The sequence below is a fragment of the Dipteris shenzhenensis genome, chromosome 22 (assembly GCF_047967505.1).
Source record: "Dipteris shenzhenensis isolate YYH24624 ecotype China chromosome 22, Dip_SZ_1.0, whole genome shotgun sequence".
Classification (NCBI taxonomy): domain Eukaryota; kingdom Viridiplantae; phylum Streptophyta; class Polypodiopsida; order Gleicheniales; family Dipteridaceae; genus Dipteris; species Dipteris shenzhenensis.
The window spans coordinates 53699267-53716098 of NC_141617.1; the positions used below are offsets into that span (position 1 = coordinate 53699267).

Consider the following 16832-nt stretch of genomic DNA (forward strand, 5'->3'; position numbering starts at 1 on the left):
AATCGATTTGACATTCGCTCATGTTTGTCGCATGAAACCCTTCATGGGTTCTAACTAAGGGGGGAGATGTGGTGTGTCGGTTAGTCATTAGTGTAACAGTCTGGTCCTACATGTCCTACATGCCTTTGAGCACGGTTGTAACCATCCAATGCAAGGAGCCATACAAAGTGATGCATGGCTGAGGCGAAGGGGCCGATTACCAATTATGCAACTCTAGCTTTTCACAATATTGTAGATAGAGTACTCACTCCCACCTCTAGTATAATTTGTTTTGAATGGAACAAATCAGGGCTTTTATTTTAGAAATAAGTAAGCAAGTTAGAACTTCGCAATCTAAGAGCGGATGTTCAACATTGTAGCAAATTTACAATTACTAAAAAAGAATATACAAATGCCTTAATATAGTTCAAAAATTGAATAGATCTACGAGTAAATGACAAAACATATAAAGTAGTTTGCACTTGATTTGATCTAAACAAAGCAAATAGAAAGGTTTAATATTAGAATCAACGAGGAAAGTACTTGATTTTTCTATCATAACTTAAGAGAGGCAAGAGCAAAGTTCATTCCAAAAAAAGAGTAATTTTGATGCATCTCCAAGGACCTTTCTAACTCGACCAGCAAAAATGTAGCTTATCATGATGCTAGACACAAACTAGGACATGTACATGGAATTAGCAATGATCCCAGCTCAAATTCTTTGGAACACCACTCTAGAGGAAAAAGTTAAATTAATATAAGTGGAACAAAAATAGGGAACACCTTGTTCTTCCCTATTGCACAACGCCTAAAAGCATTCCATGAGCTCACTTGCCTATTTGATCTAAAACTATGACATAAAACATCAATCAATGTTTAAATATCAATACTTGTGTTGATCTCTTGTGTAGTTGGGCTAGCATGATAATTGTATAACATGCATGACACTTGGATACAAATTTACGCACCTCATTTTCGCAGTTTTTGTCACTAGCCTTTAAAAACCATAAAGTGAAGGGTTGTCCAATCATGATAAGCCTAGTTCTCAAAGTGGAGAATAAGTGAAGGGGTATATCAAGTTCTCTTCATTAACCTTAAATTGTATATGAAGATATACATATTTTGTCTCACTTAAAAAGAAAAAGAAGTATTAGGAGGCATGTCCATATTTCACATACAACAATCACATAAGATGGCAATGACAAATCCATCGCCCAAATTCAATCTATAAAAGTAAACAAGAAGTTCCTTAAACCTCATGATAATCACCGACGCTCCAGTAACTACGACTTTTTTTCTTCCATTGACTTACATAAAAAAGCACGTCTACTTGGTTCATGAATTCAATATGAAAGCTAAGAAACTAGATTAAGAGTGAACTCTTGAAGGCTCATGCAAGACAAACTCAAATTTCTTTTATTTGTCTACATGGGAGTCATATATATGATAAACGCAGCAGAACATAGGTTCCCAAATCTGAAATGATTCTGGCTTGAAAGATAAGCATCATGAAACGACACAAACACATACTCTACAGGTAGAAACCACAAGAAATAGAGGCATTCAGAAAACAAAGGAGTTTGATACAAGTATACATAATGTCTTTTCATACAAAATAGTTCATTTGTACTTACTGGCCTGTCTAAACTGCTTGCCACCCACGTGGCAGACTTTCATAATACTTCTTAACTTCTTTTTTGGGAGATGGTAAGGGAGTGCTCTCTCACTATCAGAATGCTATCCAAAGAGTGTGCAGATGGACTGCTTTATAGTGACCTCAGTGTATGCCCCAACAGGTACTTTCTCAATACAAGTTTAAGGACTACATTTAAGCACCAACTTGCCGCTTCCATGAATCTTCTACAATCAACTCGTCGACACCCCAATCCTCATAACTGACACATTATCAAATATCAAAAGGAGTGTACATAAGCTACAAAAATAAATTTATGGCATCATCAATCTCATATGGGCTACAAAACATACTCACAGAATCGACAGGGTTACGAATGAGTGACAAGATCTAAAGGCCATATATTAACAATCTCATTACCTTCCATCTGGTAGATATCGCCGGATTGTGAAAGGAATCTTGCGTGCTCGCAGCTCTTTCATTGCAATCTACAAAGATTTGTGCAAAATTTGCTCAGGGACTCACTTTTCTTGTGTTCAAAACTATTGCTGATATAGCTTCACAGGGAAAAAAATTTGCTTCTATGACTTCAATACCTAACAAATTACCTCGAGGGGATCTGTCTCTCCTTCCAGCTCAACCATCACAGGAGCATTCATGCTACACATACCCATAGGAATAGACCATCAGAACCAAACTTTTGAGGAAAACTCCTTTTTGTGCATGTGAATAACTTGCAAACATAAATACTTGTCTACAACTCTTGACGACTATCAACAGAAAATTCAGTAAGATTTTGACAAACCAAATGAAAAAATTGATTAAAATTTCACGACAACCTGTAATCTGTCCATTTATTTTTAAAATCTTCTATAAAGAGATATATCTAGATGAATCCAAGAACATGCCCAACATCATCCTCTAAAAACAAAACAAACAGAGCAGTTTTAACTTCATGACAGACACCCACAAGGTCAAAGATCATGATTCCATCACACAAGGTCAAAACCCTAAACCCTAAACCAGTTTGGAGGATATGTATGTATGCAGTCACGCAAACATACATACCTAAATGAGCATCCATTTTTTCAAAGGTCTTCACATTGATTTTTAATCAACACTCCAAAGATGAAAAGCTGACTAGCAATGTATAAAAACCGTTTCTCTAAAAGGTCCACATAATGTGCCAATATCTCCTATCTACTCTTTGATGCGAGGAGACAAAGCACAGGAGTGACAGTGGCACTTTTCAAATGAGGAGCTTTCTCTCAGAGGCTACAGAGGAGGGAGGGACCCAGGCAATCTGGACACGTTGTTGTAAATAATAGTACTTCTAGTAGGATGGCCTAATGTTGCCACGTGGCATCCTAGGAAAGCCATCCCATAAGCAAAGAGGTCTTTTGTCCAGGCCTATACCTATAAATGGGGGCCCTATTGAATACCAAGTAATGAACAGTCATTACAGCTGAGCCCTGTTTTGCTCAAAGCTGAACTAGGATCTCCACTCCTAGACTGGGAATCTATATCCTAGCCTGTTGCTTGTGCAGCCCCTCACAAGCCATGGGTTCCCTCAAGGTTTCAAGGTACTTTTTCCAATTAATATTCATATGGATTCTTATAATTACATGCTGTTCTGTCCTGTCGCTACTAACTGCTATGGGCTAGTTTAGCTAGAGATTAGGGCTTAAATAGCTAGGCTCAGCTACAAAATTGTTGCATGGCAAACAGAGAAGACAAACCTGTACAATGCCACAACTACATAGATCGGACATCTACAAGCCCATGTCGGTACTGCATTCCTTGCAACTCCTGCAGCCCCAGCAGCAGATGCAGGACAGCTACAGCCTGTATGGAAGTGTCCGGAGCGCAGGTGACAGGTGCAGCAACACCCGACTGCTCAAGCTCCAGTTGGCTGTCAGCAGCATCCAAACCTATATAAAGGATTCCTCCCCCCTCATTCAAGGATCAGTCCCAAGAGTTCACTCAGTCAGCAGTTCAGCCCAGCATGTCGTCACCCTGGACAGCAGCATTCCACCTAAGGGCCACACTGTTGCAACCCAATCCCACCTCATTCTCTCACACACAACAAAGCACGTGTTTGAGATAATAGAGAGAGTTAGACATGTCACCTATTACATTGGTATCAGAGCTTCAGATTTTTCCCTGAGATTGAGGTTCAGTTAGCAAAGGAGATGAAATGAGGTAGGAACGTCTACATCAACACAGCCGTAGAACCATTATCCCCTGACCCACATGAAGAGGCCTAATTACAGGAATACCAAGAACTCCATCCTTACGCCAATTCAGCCAGAGGATCGTAGGTGATAGGAGCAAGCTTCCCTTGGAGAATCACTACTTGGCAAGCACCCCTACCAGCTCAGTAAGGCCATGGAGCAAGAGCTTGAGAGCAGTTGAAGGCATTTCTATGGAATGGCTTCATCAGACTGATCAATTCTCTACCCATAGTTCATTATCTTTGCCAAAAGGATGACAGCCCTTTTGGTTGTGCATGTATTATGCGCTCGACAAACTCACAATCAAGAGTCAGTTCCCCAAGCCTTAGATGAATTATATCTTGAAACACCTGAATCGGGTCAAGATGTTTTCAAAGATTGATCTAATGAGTGGGATACCATCAGATTCAGATTCACATATTGGGCATTCCCATGTCAGCCTTCTGCATAGAAAAGGCTCAATACCAATTCGTGGTCACACCCTTTGGATTCATTGAAGCACCACTAGAAGGGGATGTCATGGGCATTTACAAGCCCATGTCATGGCTGCCTTGCTGGCGGCAGCCCCAGCAGCAGACACAGGATAGCAGGCAAACATACAGCCTGTACAGACCACTGCCATCAGCCACAGATACAGGAATATACTGCTGAGGCCTGACATTATCTTGCAGCAGGCTGTTGATATGATCTGCAGTAGCAGATGCTAGAACAAGTCAGCAGACACGTTGGCAAAACCAGTCCAGGCCTGTCACATGTCCGTACAGCAGGTGGAGTAACACCCAACTCTCACATAGCAAGCAGGGCAGTTCAGCCCAGCACGTCCTCAGCGCGAGGAGGAGGAGGTGGCCTCCTAACAGAATATTTACTGTTTCTTAATGAGCCAAAAGGCTGATTAGAACTGTGGCCTGTAGGCGGAATACCAATGTCTGAAGGAAGCCCTCCTGTGAGGATGGAGAATGGAGAGATGCAGGCTGCTCCTCCGCTTTTGGAGGGGGAGGGGGGCACGGGTTGCAACCAATCGCACATCCTTCTCAAAGACTCACAGCATAGCACACATGTTTACGTATCTCTCTCTCTTTACAGTTCATGCATTCCAGTCAATAAAAGATCAAAGGCTACAGAGAGAGTCAGTGAGACATCTCGCATATTACGCAGAATCAGGTAAAACCTTTAGGGTAGAGGGATGATCGACTTGGGTACATCTGCTGCTGCAATGCAACAAGATAATAGGAGAGGATGGAATTCCACCATTAAGGGCACTTCAAATATGTGCCTGGCTTGCTCTAATGACAGGGAACAGTATGATCTATCCTGGCAGAGCCTACTCAGCTAGCCAATTCCTCACTGAAGTTATTGGACTCTGAGGTGACGACAGGGTTAGCATTCTTTATCATTTTCATAAGCGACTTAAATCACATGTTTTTTCAGATATTCTCACGATTTTGGACAAGGGACTAACGACACACCGACGGGGGGGAGACTGCATAGCAGAGGCATTCGATGCCTTGTACAAGAAGGCTGTGGTGTACAGTAGCATGCTATCAATGACAGTTGTTCAAAGAGGCCACCCGAAAGGTTCCCACGTACAGGAGACTGAAAATTCATGTGTAGACCCAATTCAAGAAACCACCAACAGAGGAGGATGCTAAGAAGACTCTAGAGGGAGGAAGATGCTTAGACAGGCCTTGAGAGCTTAGTATCAAGAGCTGCACTTCATTGGGTTCCAGCCTGCTCCTACTTTTAAAAAAGGACATGCGGATGGTCATGGGTCCATCGCAGAGAACCATGCCCCCCTGGCTCAACAAGAGGCATCTAACGATTTGGTGCAGTGTTCCACTGCGTGCTGGCCTATTCTCACAGCATCCGAGACGGTAAGCATATTAAGGTTATAGTCATTAAAAAAACTAGCTGCACTCAATCGTGCCATGAGTTCCCCGTCAAGCATATGTGAATCTCATGTTGCAGTTTGCTATGCTAAAGGGGCGTCGATATGTAATGCTGGATAGATGGTTGCCAGCAACCCTTGACCCATACATGCAAAGCTGTTCAATGATAAAATTTTCGATGGGACTGCTGCTGCACGCCCTTAAGCCGTATTTTCTTATAAAAGGTGGTGTCACTTGATAAACTATCCCCCGCAGATAGACAGGAGCTATTTACAGTCATGCAAGCATCCTTCAGGCCTTGTCTTTGCACGCCGACACCAACGAATGACATAGCTCGTCCATCTACACACCAACGCGTGACCTAGCTCATCCATCTACACACGTGCAGGTTCGAGTCGAGAACCTTATTTGCAAAGCCCTCGTGCCGAGGACTCGAGCACGCTCGTATTTCGTCATGTATCTTGTAGTTTTCCGAGGCTTCTCAGAGGACTGCTCCGCTCCTTTCATCTCCACGTCCTCCCCTGCGAGAGGGTCAACAGGTGCAGCCTGATCTTCATCGTCCTCTACTTCTTCCTGCAAGTTGAATTAATTTAAAATTGTCACAAAAATATTGTTCATCGCCTGGCTTATCCTATATGCAATAGCAAGCGACCCTGAATTGACGGGCGGTGCGTACCTCGACTTCCGGTTCGACAGGCTCGTCGTCGTAACTGCCAGAATGCCAATGTGAGATGATCTTCGAAGTGAGGTATTCCCAAGCATAAATAATGATACAGAAAGCAAAGAGAGCGATGGGGAAAGAAGGAAAGACCCGGCATCGCCGCCATCGAAGTCATTGTAGTCTTCGTCCGCCATCAAGAGGACTTGGTGGTGTAGGAGGGCTGTCGAGGAGCTTCAAGAGCTTGAGAGAATGAACGGCTTTCAAAAATCTATCTAAGTTTTATGCCTGCGGGTTTTATGAGAAAACTCTCTCTCTTTCTTTTTGGGTTTTATGTAGATAATTTGTGTTGCCCCAAATAGGGCCCCAATCGGCATTAATTAATTAGTAGCCTGTCCCCGCCCTCCGATTAACCTAAGATAAGGCAATTAATAGATTCGAATTAAAGCCGTGGTGATTAACATATTCGGTCAGAGTGATACTTGCACCGAAATATGCATGTGATGTGACGAGCGTGTAGAGCGTAAAAAATCAAGCATTTTTCCTTTTCGGAGTGCCCTCAGATTCTTCTTGGATCAAGAGATACGACTTGATCTAGGTGGAGGGGAAAAAAAAGGGTACAAAGTGCTCAATGATGATGTGGTAGGGTGTCACATGCAATGATGATGTGGCAGTTGTACTTAGCAAGGGGTGTTCTTGTGGAGCCATGTGCTGAGGTGGCAGGGGTGGTCACATGCAATGTGTGCACAGTGTTCTTGGCAGGAGGTAGGTGTACCTAGCTGGCACTGCTTATTGGGCAGTTTAGGTGGCAAGTGATTGGGCCTACTGAGGTGGTAGGTGATTGGACAGGGTGACATGGTAGTTGACTGGTCAACCCTGATGACATGGTAGATGATGTGAATGTGCTGATGTGGATGATGACATGGCACTGCCACATGTTTGGTGATGTGGCAAGCTAGCGATGCTGATGTAGCCCTTTAGATAAGGGTGCCACGTGGTGCCCTGAGGACAAGAGGTCTTGGAAAGATAGAATCTTCTGATGCCGATGGAATCTTATAGATTCCGTCAACAAAAATTTGTAGGTGGAGATGTTTGTTGAGCAATCGTTCGTGGCCGTTGTCTTTTGAAAAGGGCTGTGGTGGAGCCCTTGTCACTGCACACTAATTCCAAAGCTGATGGATCCTTTGCCATGCCCATGATGGAAACTCACCATGTACGAAAGGTTACATATTTTGCCAAGTTTAATGATGAGTTCATATAGATAGGTGAAAGAATTGCTAGTGGGGCATGTGGTACCACCTTTAGGTGAGGAAAATTAAAGGGGTTCTAGACTTGCATGAGCATTTGTGGTTTGTGGGCAAGGAGGGGATGCAAAAAGAGAGCGAGAAATGCTCCAAGAGCAAGCAGCTACAGTTAAGCACCTAGTTTTTATGTGTGTTGTGGTGGCTTAAATAACAAAGAAACCCTATTGGGACATTACACCATTTTTAAATGGTGTACATTAGATGGCTTTTTGAAGTATCTTTCTGTAGAAATTGGGAAATATTCATAATAAATGGACAAGCATTTTGGAGGACAAAAGCACAAGAGTGCCATAATGGTAGGTGCAAATGAAATCGAGCCAATAAAGGTATGCTCACTAAATTTAAATCTTTTACCAACACTGTTGTTGGCATGGCTCATGCGTTGGTTTTGGGACTTGCAACACTACATGAGCATGGACAGATTCAATGTGACTTGCATGCTTCCAATATCATTTTGGATTTGCCAAGAGCATGTACATCAGAGGTAGCTGAGTATGGAGAAGGCAGCACTGGGGTGAGCCAACTGTAAGGACCAAAATTAACCTTATCTTTTCCAACACGATCTTTGAAAAGGCATTATGATGTTGTGGCAAATCCTACTAAACAAAAAATAGCTTCTAACATAGCCAAACACTACCCATGGTAGAGATGGAGTTGAACATAAAATAGCACTACCCATGGTAGAGATGGAGTTGGTAGAGATGGAGTTGAACAAAAAATAGCTTTTAACATAGCCAAACACTACCCATGGTAGAGATGGTGTTGAACATGTTCTCCTAAGAATTTAACTATGATCCAACTCTTCTACCCAATATTTATTCTAGATACATGGATTGCATTGTTTCCTCACTTAGCACTCACATATCCATTGAACATTGAATATATGTTTTCTTTGTACATGTTGGCTGGATATGGAATGTATTTTAAGTAGACATTTGGAATTTGTTTTTATATGTACATGCATGGTTGAACATTCAAAATGAGTTAGGAGGGATACATTTAGAAAGATTTAAAAGGGAAATATGTGCCCATGGACGATGGCTTGAATATATTATGAAAATGGTCGTCTTCTTTTTTCAAAGAAAAAATATATTTTTTCTTATTGTAATGGAAAATGGAAAATATTAATGAAACGGCCATCTTTATTTTATTTTGTAGGCTATATCATATATTATTGTGTGAGCAAATATTCATCTTTTATGCAACCAAAGCATCCTTAAACGCCTACCAATGTTAGCGACAAGCATATCAAGAAGGGTTTGAGTATAGTGGAGGGCTTGAAGGGGGTGAATAGGCAAGAAGGGCAAGGAAGCACCCTTTAAGCAAAGAAAACATTTATGAGGAGGATTCCAAATTCACATGGGCATGTAGGACATACAAAACTTTGTTAAAAATTTGCCCTTGGACTCTACAGGAGCTCCATGCCAAAGCAGTGGAAGCTATAAAGCATAGTAGTAGGTGGGCAGAGCCAACAGACTTGAGTGGAAAGATGTGGCCAAAGATGTGAGCAAGGCTAATGTGCAATGTTTGTTTACCTATCATGATATGAGGCATGGAGTGTGGAAGACCCAATTCTACACCAATGAGGATATGCAACATCATGTAGAAATCTTTTTTTTAGAGATGAAATGATCTTCCTCGGTTCTTTTGCCAGTAATAGTATATGTAGTTTGTGATGGGACGAACAATGGATTTCTTTTCACATAGGCCAAATATAAAGGGAGACAAAGAGGAGCAAGGCCATATTCCTTGAGTCTTTATCACCTAGGAGAGATTATCAAAGGCTTTAGTAGGTGCTCAATTAGTAGCAAGGTATACAAAGATTGATCTACAAGAACAAATGTGTGCACAACCATAGGAGTTGAACAAGGTCCATGAAGATAGAGATGTTGCAAATGCATTGCTTAGTGGGTATCTGATGAACCAAGATCACAACTATGCACTGTTAGTTGGGGTGGATGCCTTGAAAGTAGCTCTTCTAATGCAACCATAATTGAACTCTGGATTGGCAAGGGATGCAGATGATAGGCAACAAATGTTGTCAGCAAAGTGACATCAGACACAAAGAATATTATTGTTGGGTGGGCAAGATTAATTTCTTTTCACCTTTATAATGTTGCATTAGGTGGTAAGTGTCCAGTTTGTGCCATGCCTCTCGATGCCTCTACAAGAGCTTGCATGACACCGCATGGTCATCACTTTCATTTGGTGTGTCTTACCTAGAGCTTTTGCCATAAATATCCAAGTGATACATTTAGAAGTTCAGACACTAGGGAGCTGAATGTAGCTTTTGATGTAAATATTGATAATATTCTTGGATCAATAATTGGTACCATAGGGTGATATTCTATTCTAGATAATGATCCCCTAATTCATTGATCTTGTTAAAGATGCTGATATCTTTTTCACTTTATATGTATTGAGACAGTCACAAACAATTTTGTAATGATATGTGGCTTTAAGTCATATTTACTTGTCATAAGAGGATTTTTCATTCTCTTTTATTCAATGTTTTGATTTGTACATTAAAGTATCTTGTATGTCTCATTTTTATTAGTATATGTTTTATTTCTATTGATGCTTATTTCATTTCTATTAAAATATGTTTCACTTCTATTGATGTATCTTTCATCTATATTACTGTGTGAATGTCAAATGGTGTTGATACACATAAGAGGGGATTGGAAAATCACAAAGTTTGGACATGCATAAGGGCCTGGGGACTGGATATACATAAGAGGGTTAGGACATGAGTATGCTCATCTTGTAAAACACGTTATCATTTTCCAGTTGTTTATACAAAAAAACCATTTTTGTAATTATATAGAGGCAGTCAATAAACCTTTCAGTGAGGAGCCAATGAAGCAAGCAAATGTCCAACTACTCTTTATGTAGCTCTTAGTAGTTCTATCAAATCATCTTTTTTGCTAATTGCAAGCATGAAGTATAGCGAGTGAGAAAGGGAACCAGGCTATGTTTGGTTTTTTAATCTTGTGAGAAAGAATACTAGCATCGCCTGTGTTCAACACATGTCGGGATTTCTTGATCAAATGTCAATGAGGTGGAAGAAACATGACATATGCTAGATGAATTACAAACCAAACATAGCCTAGTTGCCTTTCTCACCCACTTTAGCTCATGCTTGCAGTCAACAAGAAAGCCTCACTAGCCCGATTGCACCTACAAGAAAAGACTATAAAATGTTATCCCAATAAATCATATTTTATTAGAGCAATACTTACATATGAAGCATAAGTTATTCCTATTATAAATTACCCAATAGAGGGTACGCATAGTGAAAGACAGACAGTAATGCCCAGGAGCTCACAATGTGGGTGTGGAATCACAAACTTCTTATGTGCATAGATGTGCAAGCCAGTACATAGACAATGCTCAAGATAAATACAGAAGCAACTCTTTATATTTCCGTCCATCCACAAAGTAGGACAGGATACAATAACAAAAGTCCTCCTACTAGATGCCAAGCAATTCTAGATCTCTGAGCCCACGTGCTTCACCTTTAGCATATGTAGACTCTTTGTTTAGATCCCTTCCACCTTGTTGTCCAAAAGCCAGCCTAGGTGGGCAAAACCTATAGCTTAGTATGTTGCTAGTTCAAGGTCACCTTCACCTCTTGAATGTAGGCCCAAGGTAGGTCCTTTTGCTTCTATGTGCTAGTTGAGAGCTGCTCTGAGTGATGATGATCTCAACAACCTTTTGCCCTAGAAGACAGTCTAGGTTCAGCCTCTCCCTAGAGCTAAGTCTACAGTAACACCTCTCTCCTTCACTTCATGTGTAGAGGCCCAAGGATGGTGGATGTGCTGCTCCTTTTTGCTCCTCCCAAAGCTTCTTGGTTGGATACCAAATGAGGCCTAAGGCCTCTCCTTTTATAGGCCCTCAAGGGTCCCTTGTAGAGACTGAACACTAATAGCCTCAATCTGGCCGACCCAAACAGGCTGACTTGGCTGTTGCAAAACTGCCCTAAAAGGGCTCTCATAACCAGGGCCCTTGGCCCACAAAACTAGGGCTTTTGGTCCTCACTTCAAGGGATGATGCCCCCTATATATGCAAGGTCTAGCCCCCTTCTACCCTACCATTTTCTAGGCATGGTAGGCTGGCTAGAACCAGCCCTATACCTGGCCGACCAGGTTGCTAGTAATCCCCACCATGTTGCGCATCTAGCAGGCCCTTCTCCAGCACCATACAGCTCCATACACCCTGCTGATGTCATTAGGGCCCTGTTGCAATTTGTATGCCTACTCTGTAATTCCGTCTTGCCATGTCAGATCCAGAGCTTCATGCCCCTACTGTCTCTCTTGCACAAGGTCTCTTGTGCTCTCCAAAGGATAGCTCATGTGCTACCCATGTGGCAGCCCCATTATCTCCAGGTCTACCTCCCCCATGCTCTCCCCATATGGGGGCTTACAGATGGGGAGTCCAACATCCCCTCCTACCGACACATCTAGGCCCAATGCCAACACATTGATGAAGATGCTCTAGTAACTCCCTAGTCCTAGTCCTCTCGAACTTTTCGATGTTGAAATCTTTTCCTGGCTTTTCATCCAGTGGCTTCTACTCCGCCTGGTCTGGTTCCACTTTCGCACACCATCCTAGTACACAAGTCCATCTTTGGTAGCACCTCCTGGCACCACCATCTTTAATTACATTTTTGCCTTCAAACTCAAGCAATCTAGCCGTCACGATCTTCCAGTTGTCCCCCTCATAATGGGTGAACAACTTGGAGTCTTCCAGGCACCATGCTTTGAGGGTATGTTTCAACCCGTCCTTCCTTTGGCAAGGTCTGCAACAAATGGACATCTCTAGATAAGCTAGAACAAGAACTTTAAATGCACCTAACTGAACCTGAGTTACCCTCCTTCTCGCAAGGGCACTGTCCTCCAGTCATGGAAGTTGATACCCAAGAGCTTTTGAATCAGGGTCGTCCTTTAGCAAGGTCCCTGCCTTCACGCTCCCACACTTGTGAGCCTCCTACTTGGGCTCTGATACCATGTTAGAAATTACACAACAGAGGGTATGCATAGTGGAAGACTGATAGTATTGCCGAGAAGCTCACACAATGCACATGTGGGGTGTGGAATTACAAACTTCTTAACTTATGTGCATAGATGTGCAAGCCAGTAAATAGACAATGCTTAGAGACAAATATAGAAGCAACTCTCTATATTTTCGTCTATCCACAAAGTAGGACAAGATACAATACCAAAAGGTTCTCCTACTAGATTCCAAGCACTTCTAGATCTCTGAGCCTGCATGCTCCACCTCGAGCATATGTAGACTCTCTGTCTAGATCTCTTCCACCTTGCTGTCTGGAAGCCAACCTAGCTGGGCAGCACCTCTAGCTTAGTCTGTAGCTTGTTTTGGGTCACCTTCATGTCTTCAATGTAGGCCCAAGGTAGGTCCTTCTTTTGCTCCTATTTGCTGATTGAGGGCTGCTCCAAGTGATGATGATCTCAACAACCTTCTTCCCTAGAAGACAGTCTAGGTTCAACCTCTCCCTCAAGCTAAGCCTGCAGCAACACTGTCTCCTTCACTTCCTGTGTAGAGGCCCAAGGATGGTGGATGTGCTGCTCCTTGCTGCTCCTCCCAAAGCTGCTTGGCTAGATACCAAGTGAAGCATGAATCCTCTCCTTTTATAAGCTCTCAAGGGCCCTTGTAGAAACCCACTAGTAGCCTCAATCTAGCGACCCAAACAGGCCGACTAGGCTGCTGCAAAACCACCCTAAAAGGGCTCTCATAACCAAGGCCCCTGGCCCACAAAACTAGGACTTTTGGCCCTCATTTCAAGGGCTGATGCTCTCTTATATATGCAGGGTCCAGCCCTCATCCATGCCCCTTCTGCCCTACCATTTTCTAGGAATGGTAGGATGGTTGGAACCAGCCCTACCGGCCCTACACCTAGCCGACTAGGTTGCTGGTAACCCTCGCCATGTTGCACCTCTACTAGGCCCTTCTCCAACACCATAAAGTTTCGTACACCCTACTGATGTCATCGTGTCCTTCATAGGCCCTACTGTGATTGCATGAATCTTGTGTTGCATGCTTGGCTAATTCATTTTGGCACTATTTTTGTGTGGTGGCTTCTTCTTTGGAGGACTTGTAATGGTATTTTTCACACTACTTATTGTGAATTACCCTTAGGAATTGAGGCCTTTGAAGGACTTCATTTTTCCATTTATTCTTCCAATTTTTTTTCCATCCTTTGAATCTATTGCCTTGACATTGATGCACGGCTGGCCACATGTTACATACACAATTCATGTGTTGTGAAGTTTGCTCGCTATTGCACCAATTGTTCTAGCTTGCTTCATTGCTATTAATTTGAAGTCTTCTTAATCTGCTGACATGTGGCTTGTCTGGTCCACATCCCATGTCAACGCTTCATTAGACCATTCTACCACTGTTGTGCATTAGAATATTGCTAGAGTCTGTTCTACATCAGGTCACTTCTACAATAGAACTACTACAACTAAAGTAGTAGCACATACTAGAGGATGTGAGAATATTGGTAGATCAATGCACAATCAAACCAAGAAGTCATGCTATGATGACATGTGGTAGCACAGAAGCAAGCTACCAAAACAATCAGGCATGCCACATGGCAACCCCAAGGGCATCCTTTTAAAAAAATGAGCACATGGCAAAAGATGGTAGGCTGAACATATGGCCTAAATTCAAGGATGGACAAATCACGGAAGTCCTAACTTCCTAAGGGTGAAAATTTATAGGAAAAATGAAATGTGGAAAAAATATTAAAGAGTCCTCCAAGAAGCTAATGCCCACATGAGGAGTACCGAATGAATTAACCAAACATGCAATGGGAGAGATTAGCACATGAAAATTGACTCATGATTGAGGGGGGCTATTGGAAGGTGCAACCATGAGTGCTCCTGGCATCATTGCCACAAGCCTTGTAACACAGATCAGATTTTATATACTGTAGGAGGGAGAGGGCAACTAGGACCTCACCCAACTGTGAAGAGAGTGGGAGAGAAGGAAGGAGTCTCACTTGTGGCTTTCTCACATACACAATGGGGGAATATACATAAAGGTGGAGGTTGAAAATAGTTTTCCTCTTCTTAGTTGTGAAAGCCAAAAGAACTCTAAGTACAAAAGAATAGGTGAACCCTATATGTGGGCCTCAAACCAAACTCAGCTAGCTAAGGTGGCATACTAACTGAGCCACTAACTAGAGTACATAAAGATAGCTGTCATCCAGCTATTATTCATGGGCGGTGTACCAACCACATCTGCAGCTGACAAGGTGACATAAATGCACAACGGTCACCCTGTCATATCACTAGTGGAGCTCAATATCTCAACACTCCCCCTCGAGCTCAATCTCAATTCCTGCATACCAAGCATGTCTCTAAACTTGCGTAGCTTCTCTGTGCCCAATGCCTTCATGAATATGCCAGCTACCTGATCCTCTGTGCTGACATAAACTAGATCAATAAAATCTACTAGAACCTTCTCGTGCACATAGTGATAATGCACCTCAATGTGCTTTGTTCTAGCATGATAGACTGGGTTATTTGCCAAGTGTATATTGCTCATGTTGTCACAATAAATGACAACTGGCCCATCTGTAGATTGATGCATATCATAAATTGGCTCTTGGGGGTTGCAGGTCTAGAGCTGCGAAGCAGCAGTAGTACATCACTCAAGCAAGGTCTTGGGGTTGCTCTAAGTAGAGTACCTACAGTAGGCTAGCTAGGCAGAAGTAGATAAAGCATGTAAAGGTAAGTCTGCAGCACGTCGAGCAAGAGTAGCAATGGGACTAAAGGACTACGTGGAGGTATAGCTTACTAGAGCCTCCATTATATAGGCCTTGCGTGTAGTCGGTTAGTCGGGAGATGTAGCTAGAATCAGGTAGAAATATTTTTTTTTGGAGCAGGTAGGCTAGGTGGCTTTGGGAAAAAAATGTGTGCCAGTCTAGAAACCCAAGCTGGGTATGAAAGGTGGGCTATTTAGAAAGTGCGGGTAAGGGGCTCTCTACTATAGGTAGGATAGTCCACCTTAATAAATAAAAATGGGGAAAAAAATAGTTGAGTAATTTAGGAGAAAATTAGTATCAACCACCTGTAACTGAGAGCCCATACATAACTTGTCAAGAATAAAGAAATTTTAAAGCAAAATTTTAAAAGCAAAACCACACATTATTTAGTGGTAAAAAAACGGGGGGATAAATTAGATTAGTGAAAATAAAAAAAGGGAGGGTTAATAAGAAAAATAAACCAAGTTCTTTAAGGAAAAATCCCATAAAAATAGAGAAAAGTGGGGAATTTTTTTCCAAAGCGCAATATAGGTGAATAGATCTTTGTTTAAAGTCATGAAAATCATTATGGGGAAAAATAACAAACTCGAGATTTAACTAGAGGTTAGGGTGATTTCTGGAAGTCTGTGTGTAGGGGGAAGAACAAGAGAGACGGGGGGGGGGGGGGGGGGGGGAGAGGTGGGTATTTTTTGGGGGGGTGTGTGGGTGTGTGTTGATGAAAAAGTGTTTTTTTAATAAATGGAGCAAAGACATGGGGTAAAATTTTAAAGGAAAATTTAGAGTAAATACTTCCAAGGATTAAATAGTTTAAAAAGTAAATGATTAAATAATTTAAAAAGTAGAGGATTAAACAACAACAAACATTCTCGGAAGAGCGAGGTAGATTAAGTAAAGAATTTTGATTATTAATTTATTTATTTTTACAAATGGAGAGTTTTAAAATTAAGAAAATTTAAAGGGGGGGGTAAGGGCTTGAAAAAAGGGATTAAAAAAAAGAAAAAGACCCTTGGAGTATAATTTCAAATTTAAATATTTGAATAATAGGAAGGAATTAAGTGGAACTAAAAGAAAAAAATTAAAGGAGAGTAAGTGTAAATACTTACAAGAATTAGAAAATAGAAAAAAGGATAGAGGGTGGTGAAAAAAGAAAAATGGGAATTTAAAGGAGGTTAAAGAAAAAAATTAGGGGGGGGGGAGGAACATGGGGATAATGGAATAACTACATGTCAGTAACTACATGAATGTGAGTAAGAGTGTATATAATGTGTGTGTGTGTGTGTGTGTGTGCCCACCCTCACCCGAGGGGACACAACATGATGGGGGTAGGACACCCATCAAGTGGT

General features: G+C 41.9%; 1 protein-coding gene across 1 annotated transcript; it reads right to left on the reverse strand.

Annotated features, from left to right (window-relative positions):
* Positions 1–1519: 1519 nt before the first annotated feature.
* On the reverse strand, positions 1520–6717 carry LOC147888290 (DNA-directed RNA polymerases II, IV and V subunit 6A-like). The gene is made up of 6 exons (XM_087393532.1): positions 6544–6717; positions 6409–6442; positions 6136–6305; positions 2221–2272; positions 2033–2100; positions 1520–1874 (listed from the first exon to the last, which is right to left on the reverse strand). Exons 1-6 carry the CDS (start codon positions 6585–6587, stop codon positions 1808–1810), a joined length of 435 nt encoding a protein of 144 aa, XP_087249658.1. The 5' UTR covers positions 6588–6717; the 3' UTR covers positions 1520–1807.
* Positions 6718–16832: the final 10115 nt, after the last annotated feature.

Bases quoted from the DNA above. Each gene is read 5' to 3' on its own strand.
- LOC147888290 (XM_087393532.1), bottom strand. From the start codon at position 6,587: ATGGCGGACGAAGACTACAATGACTTCGATGGCGGCGATGCCGG. The intron at 6,443-6,543 runs GTCTTTCCTTCT...GCATTCTGGCAG, and splicing joins TTCGATGGCGGCGATGCCGG to TTACGACGACGAGCCTGTCG. The intron at 6,306-6,408 runs GTACGCACCGCC...TTCAACTTGCAG, and splicing joins CTGTCGAACCGGAAGTCGAG to GAAGAAGTAGAGGACGATGA.